Source organism: Crocodylus siamensis, chromosome 8, assembly GCF_052110815.1.
Source record: "Crocodylus siamensis isolate JL-2025a chromosome 8, ASM5211081v1, whole genome shotgun sequence".
NCBI classification, from domain to species: domain Eukaryota; kingdom Metazoa; phylum Chordata; order Crocodylia; family Crocodylidae; genus Crocodylus; species Crocodylus siamensis.
In genome coordinates, this window is record NC_143402.1 from 51,184,640 (window position 1) to 51,203,175 (window position 18,536).

Consider the following 18,536-nt stretch of genomic DNA (forward strand, 5'->3'; position numbering starts at 1 on the left):
GTGGTCTTATTCTTCCAAATAGCTGGGTCACGTATTCAGCTAAACTTCTCTTGCTTTGAAGTGTCTTTTGATAATTTCTATTTGCTCCTAGTTCTGTTTGCTCCTCCCACCTCTTTTAAGGGTCTGTTTTCTTTTGCATGTGGAGTTAAACAGAAGCCATTGTTTTATCTGGTATTTAAATTATGCTGTACCCATTTCTTTTCCAGAGCTGAAGGCCCAAATGATTGCCTAACTTCTCTCCCAGATATACAGTTGGTCCAATAACACATATTACAAAAACCTTGTTTCTCACATATTTCATATGGAAGTTCATAGCTACATCAACATTCCTGCCCTGCTGTAAGTTTTATGACCATAGCAACTCAATAGAGTATTGCAATTATCATGCTTCTGATCCACTTCCAGGTCCGCTACTAAGCACGCTGGGGACCCCCCCCCCGTCACACTCCCATGGGACGCTCCATCTGCCCCACCATCTCAGTGTTCAAGAGCCACCAGGTACCTTGAGGTATGTAGAAAAAACATATATAGCTGTGTATGTCCAAATCATTGAATCTCTCCAAACTGAATCAGAGGCTTCCAATTCAATTTAGAGACATTAATGGGTCTCCTGATTCAATTCAGGTTCAAAGATTTAGCTGTCAAATTTGGCCAAATCTCCTCCAAACCGAATCAGTGACCAAAGCTTCACACAGCCCTAGTTACCAGCCATCAGGGCACAGTTTTCATTAGGATCATCTTCAACAGCATTGCTTTGCTCCTGATAAAAAAGACCACTTTCTGTTTTCCAGGTCTTCCTCTGGGAGTGATCTCACTATTCTTCTTAGTAATAATCCCTTAATTAGATAAACCTGGGTTTTTTTCTTGATATTTATATCATAGTCTTGTCTTTTTTTCCACTCTCATTCTGCTGTCTGCTGATCCTATAATTTGTTCTCCCTTGATCTCTTTTCTATTCTTCTTGGATTCTGCTCCCCAGACACTTGTCTTTAGGCCTCTGCAAATAGGGAAGTATTCAATTCAAATTTGGAATTGGAGGACCGTGATTTGATTTGGTGATGAGGATCACAGTCCCAAATCAATTCGGCTGAATAGGCCTTGGAAGATTTGATGCTGATTTGGAAAGATTTGGTGATTAGGCCATAGATTATAATGGGGAATCACTGTAATGCCTATAACTTTGTCATTTTCTGGCAGATTTCAATGAAAACAGCAGGGATGGTAGCCCCTTCTGAGGGCACAAAGCCTGCCAGGTATCAGGGAGATAGCTGCAGGGAAACTGCACCTCCAACTGCTGAAAGCCAAACTCATGTCACTTGTGTGTGTTAAGGCAAATTTGGATGAAAACAGCAGGGATGGTAGCCTGTAACAGGAGGCCTCCCTGGTGCCAGTTGGATCTCCACCCACCCACCTGTTTCTGGGCCAACTGTCCACCCCTCTTTTGCTCAGGCAGAAACAGCTTATAAAAGGGACAGAAAGGCTGCAGACAGAGGCTTATATGCTGTTTCTACGTCCTTCCCCCAGAGCACTGCGATTGGAAGGGGACTCAGGGAAAGATCACAGTCACTGACAGCTACAGATGTCAGCCTTTCTCCCCCTCCTTTCTCCCCCTCCCTCTTCTCAGTTTCTGTTCCCCTGGAAGACTGCCTTCCTAATCTCCAAATCTTTTTCCAAAGCTTTTCTGAATCGATTTGAAGGCTCTGAATCAATTCAGAGGGTTTTTTTGGTCTCCTGATTTGATTCACATTCAGTGATTCGACCTCTGAATCGGGCCAAATCTTCTCAAAATCAAATGGTTGACCGAAGCTTTGCACACCCCTACTTGTCTTCTACCTTCCTCTGTCCTGCACTGTCTGCACATCTTTTATGCCTCCCACCCTGTAATTGTACCCATTTCTCTTGTTCATTTCTCACCAACTTAACCAATTTAAGGGAGCCAGGAGCAGCGGGGAGAGGAGGGATCTAGGCACACGTGTGTCCCGCACACACATGTGCCTCCTTACCGGACCCAGAGCAGAGGCAAACGCAGCAGCAGTGGGGGCAGCAGCAGCTGAACCCCCTAAGGTAAGTGGGGCAGAGGGACCGACGCAGCTGAGCCGGATCGGGAGGGGAAGCCCCCCAGATCCCTCTTAACTGAGCTGGTAGGGAGCCCGGCGAACAAAGCATGCAAACAGAGCACACAAACAGGCACGTTCTGTAAGAGCACGCCAGCGTTTGTGTTGGCGTTCACGCTGGCAGGCGAGCAGGAAGGGCCAGGAGGGAGACTCTTGCTAGCATGGGGCGAAGGCACCGCACTCAGCCAGAAACAGGCAGCAACTCCTAAGATGGTGTCGACACGGAGTGCTTCCAGGGCCCCTGCCCGGGGGGCGCAGCCTTCCCGGGGCTTGTCTGAGGCCTCCACCCAGACAGAGCCCATGGGGGGGATGGCGTCCCCTCACCCCCTGGCCTGCGGGAGTTGCCCAGCAAGTCCTGGGGGGGCAGGGATTGGGGACACCCACACCTGTCCTGCAGGCGCCTGCCTTAGGACCCTGGAGGCACAGGTGAGGGAGCTCCAGGAGGAGGTTAGCAGGCTGAGGGAAATCAGGCAGGCAGAGGAAGAACTTGACAGCTATTTTCTTTCCCTGCAGGGTTATGCACCCAAGGAAGAAGCACCTCGGGAAGTGCCTTCCACTGCAGAGTAACAGACGGTCACCTCCAGAACCAGGGCTACTCGTAACACAGCAGTACCAGTTCCTCCAGTCCGGCTGGAGAACAGGTATAAGGCCCTGGCAACTCTGGAGGAGAAGAAAGGAGACGAGGAAACCAGGGAGGAGAACTCCATGCTCTCCACGTCCCAAGCAGGCCGAAGGAGATAAGCAGGCCAGGAGGAGAAAGTGTTGCGTGATCGTCATAGGCGACTCCATCCTGAGAGGTGCAGAGGGCCCATCTGTTGCCAGGACCCCTTGACACACGAGGTCTACTGCCTTCCTGGATCAAAGATTCAGGACATGAAGGGGATGATCCAAGCCATGATCCAGCCCACCGATTACTACCCCATGGTCCTAATCCATGTGGGTACTAATGATGTGGCCAGGAGAAGCCCTGATTTCCTGATGGTGGACTACCATGCTCTGGGGTCTGTGCTAAAGGAGATAGGCACACAACTGGTTTTCTCTTCTATCCTACCAGTGAGTAGACGTGGAAGACAGCATGCAACGTGCATCATGGAAACCAACTGTCGGCTTCAGGAATGGTGTCTTGAGGCGGGCTTTGGCTTCCTCGACAATGACCGGCACATCACAACAATGGACATGCTCAGATGGGATGGGCTCCACCTTTCCCCTAAAGGTAAGCATGTGTTTTCCTCTAGGTTGGCAGACCTCCTCTGGTGGGCTTTAAACTAGGCTTGTTGGGGGAAGGGGAAGACAAGGGTGGAAGAATCATCAGACTGCCAGACTGAGCAACACTCACAAGTACAGCCCAGCCTAGACCAACGAGCAAAACATATACACAGGTAAGTGGCAGGGGCCAAAGTAATGCAAATGCCTCTACACAAATGCTCATAGTATGGGAAACAAGCAGGAGGAACTCACCCTCCTGCTAGCTGACAATAACCTGGACATAGTGGGGATCACTGAAATGTGGTGGGACTCAACGCATGACTGGGTGGTGAATGTCAAAGGCTATAGGCTGTATAGCAGGGACAGGATAGGAAGGAAAGGTGGGGGCATGGCACTATATATAAAGGAGGAATACCCATCCTCGTCAATTAACAAAGAATTAGAGGAGGGGCACTCTGAAGTGCTTTGGGTTAGAATACAAGGCAGTCGAGGGGAAAGAGACTTAACGGTGGGGTCTACTACAGACCTCCCAACCAAGGGGAAGAGCCAGACCGGGAATTCATAAGTCAGCTTACGGAAGTAGTGAAGTCAAAGGATGTGGTAGTCATGGGGGACCTGAACTTCCCGGACATCTGGTAGGAAGAGCAGTCAGCCAGATCTGACCGATCATGTAGGTTCTTACCCAGAATGCAGGACCTCCATCTAACCCAGGAGGTGCACAGCCCCACCAGGGGAGTCACCTAGTTGAACCTGGTGCTGGCCACAGGAGATGACCTGGTGAGGGGGCTGTGGGTGCTCGACCACCTGGGCGACAGTGATCATCGCCTGCTGCAATTCACCATCCAGCGCAAGGTGGCAAAGGCCTGCAGCAAGGCAGCAGCCCTAGATTTCAGGAGGGCGGACTTCAATGAGCTAAGGAGAATAGTCGGGGAAGCACTGAGGTCCCAGAGGGGAGGGGAGGGGAGCCAGGTGTCCAAGAAGAGTGGTCACTCCTTAAGGAGACAATACTCCAAGCCCAAAGGGAGGTAATCCCAACGAGGATCAAAGGGAGCAGGAAGGCACACAAGCCCCCATGGCTCACGAAAAGCATCCAGGAATGTCTCCTAGCAAAAAGGGAGGCGTACACCCAACGGAAAAGAGGGGCCATCACCAGGGATGACTATACTGTGGTTTCTCGGGGATGTAGGGGGGCAGTCAGGAAGGCCAAGGCGGAGATGGAACTGGGACTAGCTTTCTGGATTAGGGAAAACAAGAAGTCCTTTTTTAAATACATAGGGGGTAAAAAGAAGTTTCCGGGTAATGTGGGGCCCCTGCAGGACACATTAGGAAATTTGGTTGTCACACCAGATGACAAAGCCAACATATTTAACAATTTCTTTGCCTCCATTTTCCTAAGCAGGGACTGGAACAGTCACCCCCCTGCTGGGCCCCCCTCAGGCCCCGGGGAGGCACACCTAGGCCAAGGGTTAGTGAGGAACTAGTTAAGGAACTTCTGGCGCGACTGGATGTGTTTAAATCAGCTGGTCTGGATGATCTCCACCCTAGAGTACTGAGGGAATTGGCTGAGGTCATTGCAGGACCCCTGGCACGGCTTTATGAGCACTCGTGATGCTCTGGTGTGGTGCCAGAGGACTGGAAGAGGGCCAACATGGTTCCCATCTTCAAAAAGGGGAAGAAGGAGGACCCGGAAAACTATAGACCAATTAGTCTTACCTCGATCCTGGGCAAGCTTTTTGAGAAAATTATTCTGGCACTTATCCACGAGGGGCCAGCAAGGGAGATCATGCTTAGGGGCAACCAATACAGGTTCATTAGCAGCAGGTCCTGTCAGACCAACCTGGTGGCCTTCTATGATCAGATCACCAGATCATTAGATGCAGGGGTAGCAGTGGACATAGTCTTCCTGGACTTTCGGAAGACCTTCGACCCCATCTCTCACCGTGTTCTCATTAAGAAACTGGGGGACTGTGGTGTTGACACCCACACAATCAATTGGGTCGCCAACTGGCTGGAGGGCCGCACCCAGATAGTCGTAGTGGATGGGTCATTTTCGACCTGGAGGAATGTGGGCAGTGGGGTTCCGCAGCGCTCGGTCCTCAGGCCCGCACTGTTCAACATCTTCATCACTGACTTGGACAAGGGGGTAAAAAGCACCCTGTCCAAATTTGCTGATGACACTAAGATGTGGGGGGATGTGGGCATGCTAGACGGGAGGAATAGGCTGCAATCAGACCTAGACAGGTTACAGGGGTGGGTGGATGAGAATAGGATGGGATTCAACACTGACAAGTGCAAAGTGATGCATCTGGGGAGGAACAACCAGCACCATACCTACAGGCTGGGGAACTCCCTTCTTGTCAGTACAGAGGCAGAAAAGGATCTTGGAGTCATCATTGATGCCAAGATGAACATGGGCCGACAGTGTGGGGATGCAGTCAGGAAGGCCAACTGCACCTTGTCATGCATCCACAGATGCATCTCAAGCAGGTCCAAGGAAGTGATACTCCCTCTCTATGCGGCACTGGTCAGGCTTCAGCTGGAGTACTGTGTCCAGTCCTGTGCGCTGCACTTCAAGAGGGATGTGGGCAACATGGGGAGGGTCCAGAGGAGAGCCACTCGCATGATCAGGGGGCAGCAGGGCAGCCCTTATCACGAGAGGGTATGGGATCTGAGCTGGTTCAGCCTCCACAAGAGAAGGCTGAGGGGGGATCTAGTGGCCTGTTACAAACTAGTCAGAGGGGACCAGCAGGCACTGGGGAAGTCCCTGTTCCCCTGAGCACTGCCAGGAGTGACCAGGAATGTCACAAACGGTCACAAGCTGGCAGAGGGTAGATTTAGGCTAGATATCAGGAGGCGCTACTTCACAGTCAGGGCGGCTAGGGTCTGGAACCAGCTTCCAAGAGAAGTGGTGCTGGCTCCTACCTTGGGGGTCTTTAAGAGGAGGCTGGATGTCCACCTTGCTGGGGTCGTTTGATCCCAGTACTCTTTCCTGCCATGGCAGGGGGTCAGACTAGATGATCTACTCAGGTCCCTTTCGACCCTAGAAACTATGAAACTATAATTCCTCAATTCTGTTTCACCTTTTATCCTTCTCTACTTTGCTCTACTATCCTTCTCTCTGATATAGCAGGTAAAATGTATTACTGTTCTAGAAAAGAGGTACTTTGGTCCCCTCTCAAGGAGGTCATTTCTAATAAGTGTAATTTCTTTTCAAGTCTCTCGACAGAGAGACATGCAGAGGAGCTGATATTTACTGTTTGTGTTTCATTATGGGTTGTTTTTATTATTTCCTTTAATGATAAGATAGTCATAATTAACAGCTGTGATTATTTTGCTTGTCATTAGTCATGCTATCCCTTGAGACTGGGCAAAGAAACCTACATGACTAAAATTGTGGGAGTCATGTCTATGAATTGGTATTGACAGAAATAATTATTAAGATGTTGTCCTCACTCTTTCTTATTTTCCTTAACTATAAATTCTTAATCACTTTAAGATAAATTATCTGATGTTCAACAATTCCAGAAGGTGGAATAGGAGTATCCCTTCCCCTTGTCTCATAACTCAAGAACAAAGGGACAGTCTGCAAAACTGAAAGGTGTAAAATTAAAAAAACAATAAAAATAAATCTGTTTTCACACATGTAATAAGGCTATACAGAAGTGTAGCAAAACCCACAGTTTTTCTTTTTTATTTAAAAATACATTCCCTCCCCTTCCCCAACCATTTCTGACTTTCTCAACATCCTCTCTATCCCTTATAAGTGATTACAAGTATTTCATAGACATTAGGGCTGGAAGGGATCTCGGGAGATCATCGAGTCCAGCCCCCTGCCCAAAGGGCAGGAAGTCAGCTGGGGTCATAGGATCCCAAAGTAGTACTAGGTAAGCTAAGTTGTTATACTCCCACATAGTAATAAGCCCCTTTTTATAATGTAAATAGTCTTCTATTATGTTTGTATTGATTTTTATTGCTTTATATTGTATTATATTACTTTCCTATTATTTTTGTATTAATTGTTACTGTTTTATATTGAATTTATGTGATTTAGGCCTACATCTGTAAAGTAATGTTAAGCCTCCACCTTGTGCTTCCTGATGGTGTAACCTATGACTCATACCTTCCCCTCCTATGTAAATTGATTCCTGAATGAATGGGAATGAATGAGGGTGCTTGAGAGACAATGGCAGTAGGTCTAAAAATAGGTCCCTCTGAATGACAAATCCATCAACTCAACGACCCAATCATCACCCTGCATTGACCCTTCCTGGCTCAAGATTTGGAAGACAAAGACTGTTGCTGAAACCAGCCAACTCACCATAACAGACACCTGAAACTGCATGTCGTCACCTGGAATGCACTTGCTCAGTACACCAGGGGCTGCTCCCTGCCACTAGGGTCATAGAAGGGGGCAGTGAAGAGAGACCCAGTGGGACACCCTCTTCATCTGCACCAGCATCACACCACCCCATCTATCCACTCAGAGGCCCTGCCAGCAACCCCCGCCCCCCGGACAACACCTGCTGGATGAAGACCCCAACTGGCCATCAAGGACCCCCTTCCAGCCTGGATAGGTAGCTATCACCCCCACCCTCTCTTCAACCAAGGACTTGGACTTTGTTTCTCTTCCCTACCCGGACTCCAACCCTTCCACTGAGTCTTTTTCTCCTGCTACCATTATGAGTGTGTGTGTATGTGAGTGTAGAAACCAATAATTTCATGGGGCTGTGTAATGTAGTGCCTGTTTAATAAACCTGTTATTTTGAAACCCCAAGTTGGGTTTTTGTCTGTTGTCTGACTGTTTCCTCCATGCCACCACATATCTGCCCCCCGATCTCCCAGCTTTCTGCCTCATTTTCCATCCCCAATCTCCCATACAGAAGTATGGCCAGGTGGTGCCATGTCCAGGGTATTTGTGACATTGTGGCTGGCTGCCTTGGTGCCCATCTTAGTGGTGTGACTAGCTGGTGTTGTGGCTGTGGCTATCTTTGCACAACACTCCCTACACAGGCAGCACCCAGCACTGCTTCTCTGGTTGCCCTCCCTTAGTTATACTACTGAGGTGGTAGCATTCTTTACCACTGGAAGTCAGTGAGGCAAAATTTAATAAGATTCAGAGAAGAATTGGACAGTCATCTGGAATATCCAGATGTGTCAGAGTGACTGCTAACAAAGTTTTAGAAGTGAAATAAAACCTCCTCCTTAAATAAAACAAATCTCCAAGTACTAGAGACTAGAATGAGATTTAAAGATGGCTTGTGTAATGGAGGCTGGCAGGCATGGCCAGCTTTAGCAAGTCAAGGGCCAGGCAAGTGTCCTCAAGGAGGGGTGGCCACATACTGATGTTCTGCCACTCCAGGTGTGGCTGGAGCTGCTCCAGGAAGTCCCATAAGGTGGCCTGGGTCATCCAGAATGCCTTCAGCCACTGATCATCATCCTAGGTGTGCTGGGCAATGTGCAGCCACCAGTCCTGGCTGGCCCAGCATGTCCAGAGGTGGCAGGGCTGGAGGCCTAGGATGGCAAGGGCAGCCCTAGTGGTGGTATCCAAGAGCCAGTTATCAGCATTCCTACTGAAGTTTGGCCAACAGGACAGGATCCAGGCAGCAGCTGCGCAGTGGTGGTGGCCCTGGGATGGCATTGTGTGGCTAGGCAGGGAGTCACTGTGCATAAGGGAGCCAGGAAGGCTCAGGTATCCATTGGTCAGCCAGAAGTCAGTTCAATGAGCCAGCAGGGCCAGGGCAGTGGCCAGCAGGAGCCTGAGGCATTGCTTGTCACTGCCAAGGGAAGGGGCTGGTGTAGCCATAGTGCAGGGATGCAGAGCGGGTGAGGAGAGAGCTGCTGCATGTTCTCCTTGTGCTCTGCATGCTGCTTCTGGCCAGGGAGTGGCTGTTCAGGAAGCAGAGAGTAGCTCTGGCTTTTCAAGAATGTGCTGGCAGCTGCAGCTGGAGCCTGGAGCTTCCCCAGTGGCAGCAGGGGACAATATCAGGGCTGCAGGAAGTATGGTGCTAAGAGCAGCAAATCTGCTGCCAAGTTTCTGCATGAGTAGACACCTGCCCAGAAGTGTTTACTCACAAGTAAACTGATCCTGGATCAAATGCATGTGTAGACATGCCCACTGCACAGTAACTTGTTCTAATCTCAAGTAAATTTGCTACCTGTAGATAGAAGTAGTAAATTTACTTGGGAGTAATTACCACAGTACAGCACATCTAGACAGCCACCTAGGAGCAAATTTTTCCCTGTTTTGGGCAGTACCCAGCCAGCTCCGGACTGTACATGCAGACTTCCCCATGCAGCCTGGGGATGGCTTGGAACTATCCACCAGTAGATGAGGGCAGGGGGCTCGGACCTGCCCCTGTGGCAAGCAGCCCTCCAGGGGCAGGAAGCAGTGGCAATACATAGGGGGTGCATGGAAGTGCAGGTGCACCTCTGAGAGTGCTGGTGCACCCCCTGACAGCCAGTATTCTCCACTTAGATGACGGGCAGGGGGAGCAGACAGGGGCCCTGGTGCCCCCTCCAAGAACACTGGCCAGGGAGTAGGCGTGCCAAGAGAAGCATCGCTGGCCCTTCTTGGCATGCCCCTGGCCCTTCCAGGTGCACCACTGGCACTTCTGGGTCAGTGCAAGCGGTGACGGGAGGACCCCCGCCAGTCACTGACTGGCCACTGGGGGGGGCAAATGACCCCCCGCCTCCCGAATCAGAAGGCACCAGTCACCCATGGCAGGGAGCAATGTCCCAACCCTGGTGCTACCTGCCAGCCCCTGAGCTAGCACCAAGAAGCCTAGAGCTCCCCATGGTGGCAGAAGGGGTCTATTCCAGGACTCCAGGAAACAGGAGCAGTTTGCTGCCTAGCAGCAAATCTGCTCCTGCTTCCCTGCACATGCAAATGCCTGCCCAGGAGCATTCATCCATGAGTAGTTTACTTGCAATAAACTGCTCCCAGATCTAATGCACATGTAGACACACCCAAAAAGTATTATCCATGTCACTTCAAGGAAAGTGTCAAGCATCTAATTAATGCAAAGGACAGTATTTTCAACAGCATAACCACAGAAGAGTTCACTGAACTTAACCATTAAGATCTGTATTGTTTTTTCTCTGGCTTTGCTGTATAACAGAAGAATTGGACATTCACCTGGAATATCCAGATGTGTCAGAGTGACTACCAACAAAATCTTACAAGTGAAATAAAACCTCCTGCTTAAATAAAGGAAACCTCCAAGTATTAGAGTGAGTTCTAAAGATGGTTCATGTAGTGGAGGCTGGCAGGCCAGCTTGAGCAGGTCATGGGCCAGGCAGGCGTCCTCAAGGAGGTGTGACCACATACTGATGTTCTGCCTACTGTCCCACTGCCTACTGAACCATGTTTTGAACTGGGAGCATCTACAGCGATGTAGCATCAGTGAGCACGAAATGTGATGCCGATGTTACTGCGCAATAGTTCATTGCTATTGCACCATAGCATCAGAAATGACCTGTGCATCACAGTAGCAGCAGTTGCTGTGCAGTGATTTTATACTTGCTTAAGCAAATATGAAATGACCTCACAGTAACAACTGTGCAGCCTGGTACACTTGTAAACACATCCTGTGTTCTGTATTAATGACTAGTGTGAATAAAATTACAAATAAATCTCAGCAATACTTTGTTATTCTTATCTCCCTCTACATTGCAAAAGGCAGGTCAGGATTTTGTGACATGGGATTTGATGAAGTCACTTGAGGAGCAGGGATGGTAGTGGAGATACAATCTGTGGGGGCAGGGTTGTTTGATTGGGTTGTGTGCCCCACTGGTTTTGCCTGAGGTGCATGCCAAACTTTCTGAAAGCGAGTTCTGTGAATACTTGTCAAATATGGTTTTGCCTGGGGTGCATGACAAACTTTCTGAATACCTGTCAAATATATGGTCACATATGCTATTTTGTTTCAGGTCTTCATGGAAATGCAGACACAAATCCAAGATGCCAGATACTAGTAAGATCAGGGGTAAGGTAATGTTGTCCTCAATTCCATTCCCTCTCTCATGATGAAAACATTAAAACTTGATGTTTTTCACCACACAGATAAGAAAACTTCTCTGAAGACCATTCAATTTCAAACTTTCTTCCTTTGTGTCAGAAAGGGAAAAAAGAAAAGAAAACAGTGTAAAGCCTTTTTTTAGAAACAAGCCTAAATCAATTTAAAAAAAAACAAACCAAAAAAAATCAGTGTGTTCTTGATAATAAAATTTTCATTTGGAAGGTATGTTCCCTGCTTTGTATGTGATACGGGGATGAATGAGTGAAAGGGAGAAGTTCCCCTATTGTCAGAATGGTTCATTCCTTCTGAACTTGGGTGCGATGTACATCAAAGAAATTTTAAGAGGTTACCTGTATTTTTAAAGATGCTATGAAGTCAAGGTAATGATAACTAAACAGTTGAAAAGGAAACTGAAGTACTGCATGAGTATAACCTGTAATACTTACTGTCCACTGCATCATGCATGGGAGATGTACCTGTGTCATTGCAAAGCTGAGCCATGGAGTCATAGGGTTGGGAGGGAGCTCAAAGGTGATCTGGTCTAAACCTCTGTAGGAATACCACTCATAAACCATCTCTTACCAGTGCTTACCCAGCCTTCTTTTGCAAACCGCCAATGAAGGAAATTCGCCAACTTCCCTGGACACAGTGGACACATCCAGATAAGCACACACATGCCTCTTGCAGTAAGATTTCATAGACATTAGGGCTGGAAGGCACCTTGGAAGATCATCAAGTCCAGCCCCCTGCCCAAAGGGCAGGAAGTCAGCTGGGGTCATAGGATTCCAGCAAGATAAGCATCCAATTTACTCTTGAAGGTGTTCAATGTAGGTGCTTGAACCACCTCTGATGGCAGGCTGTTACAGACCTTGAGGGCTCAGACAGTAAAGAAATTCTTCCTTATGTCCAGCCTGAAATGGTCTTGTAGTAGTTTATGACAGTTCAACCTCGTCATCCCTTGGGGTGCTCTGATGAACAAACGTTCCCCCAGACACTGGCGGTCACCCCTGATAAACTTATAGGTGGCCATCAGATCACCCCCAAGCCTGTGCTTTTCCAGGCTAAAGAGCCCCATGGCTCTCAGGCTGTCGTTGTAAGCTCTGTTTTCCTGACCCCTGATCATGTGTGTGGCTCTTCTCTGGACTCTCTCAAGCTTCTCCACATCCTTTTTGAATTGTGGAGCCCAAAACTGGATGCAGTACTCCAGCTGCGGCCTCACCAAGGCCGACTACAAGGGGAGAATGACGTCTCAGGATTTGCTTGAGAAGCATCTATGGATGCAAGCCAGTGTTTTGCTCACTTTAGTAGCCACAGCATCGCATTGGAGGCTCATGTTCATCCTGTGGTCAATGATGACCCCCAAGTCTCTTTCTTCCGTAGTGCTAGCGAGTGTAGCACTGCCAAGCCTATAAGGATGCTGCAGGTTTTTCTTCCCAAGGTGAAGAACCTTGCATTTTCCAGTATTAAACACCATCAGGTTCTCATTCACCCATCTGCTGAGCCTGTCCAGGTCAGCCTGGATCACCCGCCTGTCTTCTGGTGTGGATGCTTTGCCCCAGAGTTTGGTGTCATCGGCGAACTTGGCCAGTCCACTTCTGACTCCAATGTCCACAACATTAATGAAGATGTTGAACAATAAGGGTCCAAGAACAGAGCCTTGGGGGACCCCACTGGTCACAGGACACCATGATGATTGACTTACATCAATTACTACCCTCGGGGTCTGACCACAGAGCCAATTTTCCAGCCAGTGGATCGTGGTGGACCCAAGGCCACAGTTGGCCAGTTTTGCAACGAGGTGATCATGGGATACCAGATGGAAGGCTTTTTTGAAGTCAAGATATATGACATCAATCTCTTCTCCCTTGTCCAGGCGATAGGTCACTTGGTCATAGAAGAAAATGAGATTGGTCAAGCAAAACCTACCTGCAACAAACCTGTGCTGATTATCCCTTAGGATGTTGGCGTTGGCCAGTCCATTAAGGATGGCCTCTTTAATAAACTTTTCTAAGATCTTCCCCAGGATAGAAGTCAGGCTGATAAGCCTACAGTTAGTTGGAAACACTTTCCTCCCTTTCTTGAAGATAGGCACCACGTTGGCCTTCTTTCAGTCTTCAGGCACTACACCGGAGCGCCAGGAGTTTTCAAAGATACGTGCCAGAGGCTGGCCTATGATGCTTGCCAACTCCTGGAGTACCCTGGGGTGTAGATTGTCAGGGCAGGCTGACTTGAAGGTATCCAGCCGCTCAAGGTGTTCCTTCATGAGGTCAGCATTAACGGAGGGCAGGGGATCTCCCTCACCCAGACCTCCCTGTCCGGTAGCAGGCATGGACATCCCATGGGACTGATGAAAGACCGACGCAAAGTACACATTTAATAGTTTGTCTTTTTCCTGGGCGTCCGTTGTCAGTTGCCCCATCTGGTTCAGCAGGGGTCCAATGTTGCCCTTGCTTTTCCTCCAGCTCCCCACATATCTGAAAAATGACTTTTTATTGTCCTTGATGCTCGAAGCTAGTTGGAGTTCAGTTGCAGCCTTGGCTTTCCTGGTTTGCTCCCTCCAGGACCAGACCAGTACAGAATGATCCTCCTTGGAGGTGAAACCCAACCTCCATCCTTTTTAGGCCTTTCTTTTTAGCCTCAGGAGGTCTGCTAGGTCCCTGGAGAGCCAGGGGGGCTGCTGTGTCCTCTTGCTGCCTTTCCTCTGAGATGAAATAGACTTAGCTTGTGCATTGAGGATCGCTCCCTTGAGGAGCAACCACTCTTCTTGAACTCTCCTCTCCCTGGTGTCATGGTCCCTTAAGGCCTTACTGACCAGCCACCTGAGCTTGTTAAATTTGGCTTTTCTGAAGTCAAGGACTTCTGTGTTGCTGACTGACTTGCCAGCTTTATGGAGGATGGTGAAGGTGATCAGCTCGTGGTCACTGTCACCCAGCTTCCCATCAATCACTAGGTCGCTGATTAGGTCATCCCCAGGAGCCAGTACCAGGTCAAGCAGCGCTTTGCCTCTCGTTGGCCCATAGACTTCTTGAGTCAGGTAGAGGTCATCCATGCACAAGAGTAAGCTTTGTGATTGCTCAGATTTTGCTGAGCTCCCATGAGATGTCCGGATAATTGAAGTTACCCATGACAACCATGGTCCTGGAGCATGCTAAGAGGCATGCTAAGAATAAAAAAATGTTCCCCAAGCTGCATTTTTTCAGTAAGGGCCCTAATTTTGATACCTGGGTTTCCTCACCAAACTGCAAAGCTCCCATTCAAAAGTGTATGCTAGTGGGGCAGGCTGGGGCAGGTCAGGCCATGCCCATTCTCCATGAGGGTGAGGCAGCAATGCACAATTGTGGGGCTGTGCCAACAGTGGGCCATGACCACCCTGATGACCTGGCTGGCTGCTGCTGCCAGCACAAGGGGCTGTGAAATTCGGCGTGGGGAGGGCATGTGGCAGCCCCCCTCTGCAAATCCCCACACACACCCCACATACCCCACTTCCCCCCAGAGACCCCTGCCACTCCCCACACCCCCCACATCCCCTCCCCACACACACCTCACACCCACAAACCACACTAGAAACCACACAGCCCCTGACCCCCAGTCCCAGTGCTTACCTGGGACAGCACCTGGGGCTGGGTCACACTGCAGCCTTATTCTGCTCCTGTTTGCCCTGCACACTAATGCGGTATGCTGGGGCAGCAGGAGCACCATAGAGACACTGTGGACAGAGCATTTCTGGAGGACCCAGGCTTCACTTACCTTGGGGCACATTGTGGAACCATGCCCTGTGCTGCTTTTTTACAGGTGGGATTTTTTTATACATATACCTAGAAATCCAGGTATCAAATTTAGAGCCCGCAGTGAAAATATGCAGTGTGGGAAACATTTTTTTTTGTTTTTAGTATGCGTGTTGTGGCATCTGAAACTGATTTGAGACACCATAACAGGCACATGCATGCTTGTCTGGACATGCCCAGTGGAAACGTTCAGACAAACATGCACATGTTTTTTCCCAGGGACAAATAGCAGTTGCACAGGAGCTCTGGCATGGAGACAATTGCCCCAGATGGAGGCAACAACTGGGCTGGCACCAGCAGCTTTACCTGGGATCCTGGGAGCCTTCTAGGGCTGCAGTGGCAACAATTTGGGCACACAGAGCCTGGCTAGCAGCTGGAATGTGACTCTGGCCAGCCAGTCTCATTTCAGGCAGCGCACACTGCTGCCCTGTGCACCATGTTTCCTTTTTTCAGCACACTGTTTTTATACCAGGATTTCCCAGTGTCTAAATTTGGCTCTAGACTGCAAATATGCAGCATGGAGAACCAAAAATGTTCAAAGTGCATTTTGCAGTACCGCAAAAGCACTTTCACACTTGCGTGGATATGCCCAGTAGGGACATTTTTCTGGTATCCAATACAAACCTTCTGGTACTTTGGTGCAATTTAAAACCATTGCCTTGCATCCTGACATTTACAGCAGGGAAGAAAAGTTATTCTCCTGCCTCTTTATAGAAGGCTTTCGGATTGAAAAATTATGTCTGTCCTTAGTTGCCTTTTTTCCAAGTAAAAGATGCCTAGTATTTCATTAGGTCTCAGTTTTGCAATGTTGTCCTGTTGAAATCAGTGAGACTTCATTGGCCTTAAACCAAAACAACATTTTCAGGGTCAAAGCCTGAAAACCCTAGAGTATTACAGATCATGTAATTTATGACATCTATTTATACTGACTTGCTGGCACCCAATAGCAACTGTACATGTAACTAAATCTCACAGTAACTGCACACTAAAAATAACTCCATTTTCATTTTCATCTGGAACTACTTTTTCCTTTGAGATAAACAAATAAATAAAAATGTTTCCCTTACAAGTCAGCTGTATTTCCTATGAGTGACAATAAAAGAGGTACATTGTAAAATAATAGTATTTACTTCTAATTACGATATATCCCTTTTTTTCTGGTTCATGTAGGTTAGCATTCTATAAAAGGTAACAAATGTATGCTTGTTCACTTGTCTTCAGCCTATGCTTGAAAAAATTATTCTTTTACTCCCTATATTCTGTGAGGGGGAAAAAAACAGCTTACTTACCCTTGCCCAATCCAGAGATGGCATCAGTAATCACAACCACTTTGTTTTTCACAGCTGATTTTGACATTAATTGAATAACTGCTCGATAAATATAAATAATTCCACTGATCCCAAAAAGAAGTAAAGGTAGAACAAGCACAGCAAGGACTCCCATCTTTGGGTGAAAGAAAATAAAACAGATTAGGGTTCCTATCTAAATCAGCATCTCTTCCCATTTGTCAGTCCATTTTTTAAAATTAACCATTTTCTGTATATATAGAAATAAAAAGAGGTGAGCATTGTCTTTCTTACCAGCCACCACAATAGTTAACCTTATTTTCTGCAGTTCCACTGACAAGTTTAGCTTGGAAAACAATAGTTTAATTCAGAGCATTTTTTATTAGATAGATTTTTTTGCCCCGCTCACAATTTTATATTATAGCCAAGACATTTTTCATCTTCATCTTGAGTCTTCTGTTTTAGGATCAGTCTAATATAGTTATAGTATATAGTTCAATTTAACCAAAAGGGTGCAAAATGATATAGCATTAGTTTCCGATGTATTTTTCTATCATCGTGAAACCAGATAAATAGGTAATGATTGTTATTATCAGATTAAGAATATAAAAATACAAACATTTTATATATTACAGAAATATTGAGAAAGGAATCACTTACTATGAGTATGAAGAAATGAGGAGCAGACAAGGTACTTTTTCCAACCAACTATTGTATACTAGAAGCTTATAGTTTTAATATTTTTTGTAAAGCGGTTTATGTGCTGAGGTCACTTGTCCTCCATGTGAATGGCTATGTATAGATATCAGCTGCATCAGAGGTTTTTTAAAAGTAAATATAGTATCTACAATGTGACATGCTTGACCTATTTAGTTTGGCAGTGCTGGGAGTCCTTTTAGAGCTCATAGCATGGTTCTAGTTCTAGTCAAAAAAGATATCAGTTTAGTCCTGCCTTTGTGCCAAAATGTAAATATATTCCCTGGATCATGTTGACTACTTGTTGTAGGCCTCCTGTTGACATTATGCATAAAAACTGCTTGTACAAACCCAATTCCAAAAGGAAGATTCTGGAGGGAGACTCAGATAATGTCTGAGCTGCAGCTTACAGTTTGAACCTTATGCTAGGTGTGACGCCTCTGTTGGTACTGTAAGTATTCCCCCACTCCCTTGGCCAGGCCCCTGCCTCACCTGCCATGTCTTGATGGGTCCATTACTGGAAGGAAGGGTTCAGTGGTGTTTCTACCAGCCTGGGGATGGTAATACTCATGGGGTTGATGTGGGTGATCCTGGGGCTCTTCCCCTGCTACACCCCAGTCCACTCGCCAACTGTGAAGGCCATTGCATCCCCGCTCCAACTCTTGGCTCTGTGCTCTTATAGCCTCTCAGTGGGCCACCGCTCTGCTGATCATCATGTGTGCTGCAGGCTTACAGGGGCTGCCTGCCACTCACCCCTAATACTTGGCCTGGCTTTGGCCCTGTGCTGGGCCTGGGCCTGCCAAGCCCTCCACATGCTCATTGATGGCTGTGCCCTTCCAGGACCACCGGGCAATGTCCAATCCCCACACCCCTTACCAGGGAGCTCTGCACTGGGGAGTCCTGCCTGGCCCCCTAATGATGTCCCCACTCACTCCACGTGGGACTGGGTCACAGGGAAGGGGAAAAAATCTGCACTACCGGGTTGCAGCCCAGTGAGCATGGAGTCCTGCCTCCTCACTTCCCCCCACCACCACATCTGGCTTCTGCTAGGGGTTTTAAATCTCCCACTGCACCTGCTGTGGCTGATGTCATCAGCCAGCTGCCACCCAGTTTGATTGACAGCCACCTGAAAAGCCGGCACAGCACTGGCTCAAACAGCTTCATCCCTGTCTCTGCCTCCCCCCCAGGTAAGTTCTCTGTGGTGCTGGGGTCCCTGGGTCCCCCATTGGGAGTGTCAGGACCACACCCCAGTGCTTCCAGTCTTGACAGTGGCTCCAACTGCCATACTAGGGAATTGGAGAAATACAAGTAGGGAGGGACAGGCAAAACCTGGGTCTTCCACTTTCTGGGTGACTGCCATAACCACTATATTCCTGGGGTAACATATGAGAAGGCCCTCTTCCATCTAACACTGACTAGTCACAGGCTACC

General features: G+C 48.1%; 1 protein-coding gene across 2 annotated transcripts in view; it reads right to left on the bottom strand.

Annotated features, from left to right (window-relative positions):
- The window catches only part of DHRS7C (dehydrogenase/reductase 7C), a 48,707-nt gene extending 31,479 nt beyond the window's left edge, over positions 1–17,228 (bottom strand). For both annotated transcript variants that reach the window (XM_090060513.1, XM_090060512.1), the window contains exons 1-2: positions 17,070–17,228; positions 16,413–16,566 (exon numbers count right to left, since the gene is read on the bottom strand). In XM_090060513.1, coding sequence (XP_089916639.1) covers positions 16,413–16,566 — 154 coding nt within the window. In that variant the 5' untranslated portion in view covers positions 17,070–17,228. The remainder of the gene's footprint in view (positions 1–16,412; positions 16,567–17,069) is intronic.
- Positions 17,229–18,536: the final 1,308 nt, after the last annotated feature.